An 8002-nucleotide genomic window follows, 5' to 3' on the forward strand; every position below is an offset into this window, starting at 1 on the left:
AAAAAGTACAAACTAATTAATAAACAGGTAAGCATGATAACAGAGTAAAACATTATCAGAATTACACTGAATAAAGAAATAAACACAAGGCTGTGACAGAAATAGAAACTAATGAAAACGCAGTATAAAAACATTTATTCATCTCTCAGTTAAACAATAATTTTCTCTCTTATTTATAAAGTTCCATATTTATTTACTTTAATTGTTTTATAACAGATACTCAGACACACAAATACACAAATTAACACAGAGAAGAACAACTAACAACTAATTATTTGTTAGTTTTTTGTTCTTTCACAAAAGGACAATCAACCTTTTTCAATGCTTTGAACCAGCATCTGGCTCTGAGGCTCCAGCTGTGCATGAACACGACATGCACAGTAGTTTGTAGCTGCAGACAAAAATGACTTCTGCAGCTGAAGCGTGTCTTCAGTAAAAAAATACAAAAGTAAAAACCCACTGGGACGAAAAATAATCCGCTTTAATGTTGGGAGAGAATGACACGACAAAAACAACAATAAACACTGAAAGAAGCTGATTTTTATTTGTGAAATGTTCAGTTTTACAGATTCATGCTTTACATCACGCACACACACACGCACACACACTTTATGACATCAGAAACACATGCAGACATCTTTGTGTTCATGCTGCATCATCGTCGCTCTTTTAAAACAAACCAGAGCTTTTATTTTGAAAACCTGAACTCCTGTAGCTGCGCAGTTTCCAGTGGAGTGAGTGACCTCGAGACTCGACGTAATTGGTGCGATTGTCCCTCAGAGAGGGAGCGCAAAGCTTCTTCTTCTCCCTGACCTCCAGCAGCTCCACCTCTGACTCACCTGCAGCACCGCCCACCTGAGCCCGTCGCTCAGCCGCTGTGTGCCGCAGCATTTTAAAAAAGGTTCAGGTGGAGCTCACGATGTTGTGGTGTAATTGCATTGTACAGTAGATGTTAATGCAGCCGGTCAGTGTAGTTAGGCTGATGGCAGCTAGAGGGCGAGACCGGTGTGTTTCTGTATAGAATGTTATGTTATGTGGGGCAGAGCAAGAACAAGTAAATAAAGTGTGGTTATGAATCGTACAGTGGACCCGCGTATAATTGAATAACACGACAGATGTGACAGTGTGCGTGGAGAACGGCAGCGTCTGTCTGAATCTGAACCCGCAGCACGTGTTATTATTTGTTATTAATAAGAATAAATCGAGCAGCTCCTCCTCCCCGTTCACGCGGTGGGCGTTCGTAACAAACGTAACATTTCTAATTACGAGCTTTACCGCAGTTTTTCTGTACTTGGATCTTTATGATGTCACACAGCGTCTGTGTTGAGAAACCATCAGAGTCACAAACTTTAGGGTGATAAAGGCCTCGTGTCCACCGCAGGAGCTCTCCTCCAGGACCAGGCACCTTCGGGGGACCAGCACGCGCCGGTTGACAAAAAGACTAAACGGCACTGAGGACCAATCATCTCACAGGGAGACAGGGGGCGGGGCGTTACAGTTCTTGTGGTTGCCGCTGATACGAGTGAATCCCCAAACTTTGAGCTCCCGTGGTGTTTTTGTTTTTCTTGTTTTGGTTGAAATACTTGGAGAGAGGACGTCTCCCAGCTGGACGCGAGCACCTCAGCGGTGTTTGGGGAGCTGCGGGTCCTGGTCCCTTGGGTGGAATCTCAGCCCCTCTCTGCAGCGCCCCCTGGTGTTTGGAGCTACTCATCATCAGTTTGTTTCCACGTAAACCAAACTGCTCATTAAAGTAAAGTTTTAAGAGCTGCTGCTGTTTCTGTGATAAATAAAGTTTCTACAGCTACATCTTACACTGAATGAAGCGCAAAACAGGAAGAGCTCTGCTTCGAGTTTGACTGTAGAACGGTTTAAAAAGAAGTTCAGTGTCCTGCGCACTCATACGTTTATGTTCAGAAATGATTTTATGGTTTGTGCAGAAGATGAGAAGGAAAAAAACAAACAGGAGAGCTGCACTCGGGGTCCTCACAAAGACAGAAAGACAAGTATGTGTGTGTGGTGGTCCATCAGGAGACCCTCCTCTTCCTCCTCCTCCTGCTGTCTGTTTGAAGCTTCAGGCTTTTATTCTGGAAAGCAGCGAGAGAAAGAGGAGAACACATACAACCCAGCTCAGAGAGTCGCTCACATCAGGGCCCAGAAAGTGTGAACATGAGCCAACAAAGACAGGAAGTAAAACATAGGATGCTACAGGAAGAACTAACTTTCAAAATAAAGCAGGAAGTAGACTCAGAAGCAGCACTTTGAAAAATGGGATTGAAAAGCAGACTTCTGGGAAAGCACACACCTGTCAGCGCCGTCCTGTCGGCTCAGTGTCCCTGCTGCAGACAGAAGGAAGGTTTCACACTCAGTAATCAGATTACACAGAACATACTTGAAAAATCACACTGAACAAAAATGAAAAACAGCAGTGACGTCCTGAGAGTCGTGCAGCCCAATCAGCTGCATATCCAGGTAAACAGCGAGCGTGCTGATTGGCTGTCACACAGACTTACTGCGGCGGAGTGGCTCAGCTTGTCGAAGCGAAACTTCAGGTTGGATCTGGGCGAGTTCTTGTTTCTCAGCTCTGAGAGAGGAGAGAGCAAACGAGACGTGAGAACGGCTCCAGAACAGAAACGCTGGCGGTGAGCGGGCGTCGCACCTGTGGGGCTGCGGCACACGATGACCGGAGCTGAACTCTGACCTTCTACCGTCGCAGCCTGGACACGCACAGACACAGAGAGGACGCAGTGATGAGGGTCTGCGTTACAATGCAAGGCGCCCTAAATAACACTGAGCTGAATGTAGCGTGTTTTCTCACCAGGTGTGTGTCGTCAGCTGGGATGCTGAAGCTGCAGGTGCTGGATGTCGACCTGGAAATCTTACTGCTCTCCTTCTTCGTGTGAATCCTGCCCGTGAAAGTGAAAAAGTGATGAAGTTTATTGTTTCGCAGTGAAAACTGAAACATCTGCTTCTTTCACTCGCTGCTGCTTCTGCTGCACACACCTGTCCCGCTGCCCCGCCTCTGGAGAGCTAGGATTGGACGGCAGCTCTGGCCTCACCTCCAGCATCGGGTTGCAGCCGTCGAAGCTCCTCTGCTCACCGAGGAGGCTGAGGAGGCGTATCAGAGACAGGAGGAGGCGGGGTTAATGTCCTGGAGGCAGGTTAAAGCTGTTAGCTCAGCAGTACACAGCACACCTGTCGAGACCAGCTCTCCTGAAGGTGCACCCCCACCTGTGCAGCCGTGCTGACAGCACACTGGTGGGTTTGAACTTTACTGTCCAGGTAAACAAACTGAGGCACGTTGGGCAGCGTTACCTCCTCTGGCTGTGCTTCTCTGTTTGGCTGTCGACGCTCAGCAGGCGAGGAAAAAGTCCCGAGCGCCGCTTCACGGGAGACTTGACGTTACACTGCCAACGCAAAGAGTCCAGGTGTCAACGGGGGCCGCTCACAGACGAGCGGGTTCAACCTGCTCCTTCAGTTACCTGCAGAACGACTCACCTCCACGTTCAGGTGTGCCAGACCCCCCCCACTCAAACTGGTGGGCAGTCCAACCCCGCCCCTCGACATGGTCTCCATGGAGACGCTCCTCCCTCGCATCGCCCTCTGAAATGGAAAAAGATTTGGCTTCTTCCTGCCCTTGCCTTTCAGAATAAAAGCTGTAGCTATCTCCACAGTGTGACTGTGACTCTAATACAGAAAGCAGCTGTTTGCAGCTTAAACAAAACCTTATCTCTGCTTTTACTGGCTATGAAATTCATGTTTTTCCTAATAAATATTTCTTTGTTGTTGTAAAAATGATTTTCTTACTAATTAAACATAATGTTGTGGATAAAGACTGCACGGCTTTAACTTCACTATCACTGAAAGTTGGATGGAAAAATGCACAAGTTCCATAAAGTAAATAAAAAAGAAATAAATTTACTTCATAATTCATTGATGAGGGAAAATATAACATGCTCTATATAACATGTCTATTACTGTGTCAAACACATTTACGTGGACCAAAAACTGGGAAATAAAACTGTAATAGTGACAGATCACGTGCTGAGGTAAGAGTCCGGCGTCACTGACAGCACCTCCAGTCTAAAACACGCTGCTGACACACTAACATTCACATTACAGCTTTTACTGCTTGTAAAGTGGGACTACTTTCCTCGGTGGAGGTATGTGAGTTGGATTGGTTCTGAGCGTCCCATCAAACCATCATTTCAAAGCAGGAGAAGAAGACGACGACAGGAGGAAAGGTCAACATTCACCTTGATGGACTCCAGCAGTCCTCCGTGGGCCTGTCCGTTCTCCCCTCGGCCCTCCTCCTCCGGCCCTGACGTCAATCCCAGCATGCTCTGGGAGCGTCTCTGCAGCTCGTCGTGGAGGCTGTCCAGGAGGGCGGCGCGGGTTCGCTCCTGACGGAGACGCAAAGAATCATGAAACCCCTCATGTCCTCGCTGTGTTATTTCTCTAAAGTTCAGGAGGTGTCGCAGATGCTCTGCACAGGCGGAGCAGCTTTTAGAGTGTCAGGCTTCTCTGCAACATCACTGACCTTATGTTTAATATGAATCATTTTTCTCTACTGTCACTTATAATCGAAACCAAAACAAATCACTCGAGCGTCCATCAAGTACGCTCGCAGTCTGAACAGTGCAGCGAAATGACAGACGCACTGCAGGAGTGTTTCTCTTTATTCTGCTGGTCCTGCCTTCATGTGTTCGTAGGTTCATATAAATACAAGGAACTAACGCCCGGTAATTAAATACTTCCTGTCACATCATGAGCTCAGTACTGAAATCTGTTACTGTGATTGCATCACTGCGTCTGTCTTATTAGACACACGGTGTGGTTGTGACTCTGGGGGACGGCCTGCAGCTCTTTCTACCTCGAGTCGGGCGAAGCGGTCGCTCTTGTAGCAGGCCAGCTCTGCGTTGATGAGTTTGGTGAGAAGAAACTCTCTGAACTCTGGACCCTGAAGTACAAAACGCAGCAGACTTAACCACAGCTCTCAGATCAGCCTCACGTTCCTATGAAAAGTCCGACAGCCTCACCTTTTTAAAGACAGGGGCGGGGAGGGGCGGGCCAAAGGGCGGGACGTCCTCTCGCGCTGTGACGGAAACCTGTCAGTCAGAACAGCTGTTGTAACTGGTGGAGTGAAACAGGCAGATCTGTGTCTGATCCCCACCCACGCAAGCCCACCCAGCTATGAGCAATAATAGAGACGCTTCCTCTCCTCAGTTAGAGGAGGAGGAGCCTCTGGTGTGAGGCTTCATCTCCGTTGTTGTCATGTTTCAGAGGCTGAAAGAGAAATCTTCAGGCACCACGAGGATTTGGGTTTGTTTCTGTGAATTCAGATTAAAGCTCTTCTTTGATTCCCAGATTAAACTGCATCTGACGCCATGAACCTCACAGGCAACAGAGTCTAATCCATAAAAAACCTCCATCGTGGAGAAAAGGAAGCCGGCGTGTACCTTGTAGGAGGTGGTCTCAGAGCACGGCTCCTCCGCCTGCACCACGATGAAGGCGTGGAGGAAGTTGGAGGCGATCATGTCGGGGACGAAAGGCGTGGCCTCTTCTTGAAAAACCAGCGCCACGATGTCATTTCCGATGTGCCGTTTCCTCTGCAGCTGAAGGACAGAGTGATGCTGTTACGTGCAGTCGTGACGGCTCATAAAGTTTATGAAGCACAGCAACAACTTCAAAGTGCTTCTGTCACACTGTTACAAGACAAACTGTCAGTCAGTGAACAACAGTCTGACTGAACACGCTGTGTTTGGATGCAAGCAGGTGCAAACACTGAAGCACCAACAGCTGCAGTTCCTCTGACGTCCAGCAGAGGCTCTCGCAGTGAGTCGCTCACATGTTCAAACTTTACAGCAGCAACAAACACGTTTACAGGCTGATACTAAATAAATAAATAAAACCATTTTTGGCTCTAGATCATGTCCCCTGTAGCTGCTAGCTTCACCTGTTTGTGCTGTTGGTGTAGACCAGTGTTGGTCAAGTTACTTGAAAAAAGTAATCAGTAACTAATTACTGATTACTTCCCCAAAAAAGTAATCCAGTTACTTTACTGATTACTTATTTTCAAAAGTAATTAATTACTTAGTTACTTAGTTACTTAGTTACTTTTAAAAAACACTATTTACAACCTGAAGAGGTGATAAAGCGACAGATCTTTTTAAAACTTGTTTTATTAGTTTTAATCTTTTAACTTTATGCATCAAGCAAACATTTAATTATCTGCAACATTCTCTGACTGGAATAAATTAGTTTAACATTTAAACCTATTTTCTGCACATTCCAGCACATAAAATAAAATATTTTGTGTGTTTACACTCAGTCTTTCAAATAGATGCAAGTAAAACACAGCAGAAAATAAATAAAGTCACAGACTCAGCGGTCCTGTTGCTCTATTTTCACCTGTAAAGCAGGAGTGGGGTAGGCGGAGGTTTACCCTGGTGCAGGTGTGCCGCGGTCAGTGGAAGAATCCGTGAGTTTCTCTGAGTTTCCCATTACGTCGTAGCTACTCGGTGCTTGTTGGAAGTTTAGGGGTGTTTTCGCTGTAAAAAGAAGTTTTCTTCCCACGCACAGCGGACACTAATGTTTTTGTCACTTTTTATGGAATCAAACTCAAAGTAAGGTCAGTACTTCCAAGCTTTAAACGCTGCACGCTCATACTCTCTCTGCACTCGATATATGATCCATTGTTGATCTGCACACAGCTGTTGTCACGAACGTCGCACTCGATTACGTCAATGTCGTGAGACATTCTCGCAAATAAATCACGGTTTTAGTAACGCAGTAACGCAGCGTTCCTACGGGAAAGTAACGGTAATCTAATTACCGTTTTTGCAATAGTAATCCCTTACTTTACTCGTTACTTGAAAAAAGTAATCGGATTACTGCCCATCTCTGGTGTAGACTGAGATGCTGTGATTGTGCAGACACAGGGTCACGTGATGACGAGCATCCCTTCCTGCTGCAGGCGTCTGCTTCACACGGAGCCAGCCTGCCAAACCGTCTGCTGCTGCTGCTGAGTCGCAGCCCGTCCTCCTGTTTCACGCTGACTCATTCTGTGTTTTGTTTCTCTGTCACGCCATCTTCATGCCGCCTACCTGCTGGGCGTCTCCCTCGGTGAAGGGCAGTTTGGTGGACACGTGGAACATGATCTCCTGCTGCCGGTGGACCGTGTAGATGGACTGAGACCCCGTCTGACCGTGAGACACATCCAGACCCCCCCGAAACCTGCACAGAGGAAACGGGCACCACTCAGTCTGCAGGTGACCTGCTCTGAGGTTAACAAAAGCTATTTAGAGTTTGGAGTAAATAAATGCGATTCAGAGTGAATCAGCCATCTGTGCTCATGGAGGAGCTGGCTTGCCCTCCTGATTTATTTTGGTTTGTGTGCTGATTGTTCTTTAAGAAGCTTAATCTCTGTGTGTGATGGAGCAAAGCTGGAAACACGTAACACGCAGAATGAAACAGGCGTTTAACTGAACCTTAATCTAAACAGGTCCAGTAACAAACACTCAGGGCCAGTAAATGTTTTGTTTCACTGCAGACAAACAATGAAATGTCAACACACACTGTTTAATGTGATGTCTTTGTTGTGTGTGTAAATCGGGGGTTCCTATTCCTCTGCGGGGCAACCTGCATATGGCCAATAAAGCATTCAATTCAATTCAATTCAATTCAATTCAATTCAATTCAATTCAATTCAATTCAATTCAATTAATATTCTGAATAATAAATAAACTTTGAGTCTCGGGCTGTCTCAGGTTATTTTTTATGGGTCACTGATTACAGACCGTTTTCATTGCCCTGTGTGTTTGATTTGTCCGTCAGTCCGTGCTGGACTAAACTGTGGCACAGCTACAAAATTTACTCCGAGAGATCTGAGAAAATCCCATGGTTGTCTAATAGGGCTGCCACGATTAGTCGACTAGTCACGATTACGTCGACTATCAAAATCGTCGACGACTGATTTAATAGTCGACGCGTCGTTTGAAGCTTT

At 46.3% G+C, this 8002-nt stretch overlaps 1 protein-coding gene across 2 annotated transcripts in view; it reads right to left on the bottom strand.

The window, feature by feature from the left end:
* Positions 1 to 2302: 2302 nt before the first annotated feature.
* Positions 2303 to 8002, bottom strand: part of rap1gap2b (RAP1 GTPase activating protein 2b) — a 57654-nt gene continuing 51954 nt past the window's right edge. For both annotated transcript variants that reach the window (XM_013915195.1, XM_005750253.1), the window contains exons 13-24: positions 7104 to 7233; positions 5457 to 5612; positions 5037 to 5105; positions 4871 to 4957; positions 4254 to 4400; positions 3496 to 3600; positions 3313 to 3404; positions 3001 to 3105; positions 2816 to 2903; positions 2657 to 2714; positions 2511 to 2581; positions 2303 to 2336 (exon numbers count right to left, since the gene is read on the bottom strand). In XM_013915195.1, coding sequence (XP_013770649.1) covers positions 2325 to 2336; positions 2511 to 2581; positions 2657 to 2714; positions 2816 to 2903; positions 3001 to 3105; positions 3313 to 3404; positions 3496 to 3600; positions 4254 to 4400; positions 4871 to 4957; positions 5037 to 5105; positions 5457 to 5612; positions 7104 to 7233 — 1120 coding nt within the window. In that variant the 3' untranslated portion in view covers positions 2303 to 2324. The remainder of the gene's footprint in view (positions 2337 to 2510; positions 2582 to 2656; positions 2715 to 2815; positions 2904 to 3000; positions 3106 to 3312; positions 3405 to 3495; positions 3601 to 4253; positions 4401 to 4870; positions 4958 to 5036; positions 5106 to 5456; positions 5613 to 7103; positions 7234 to 8002) is intronic.

This window comes from Pundamilia nyererei, unplaced genomic scaffold (genome assembly GCF_000239375.1).
Source record: "Pundamilia nyererei isolate P.nyererei 1_Seehausen unplaced genomic scaffold, PunNye1.0 scaffold00266, whole genome shotgun sequence".
NCBI classification, from domain to species: domain Eukaryota; kingdom Metazoa; phylum Chordata; class Actinopteri; order Cichliformes; family Cichlidae; genus Pundamilia; species Pundamilia nyererei.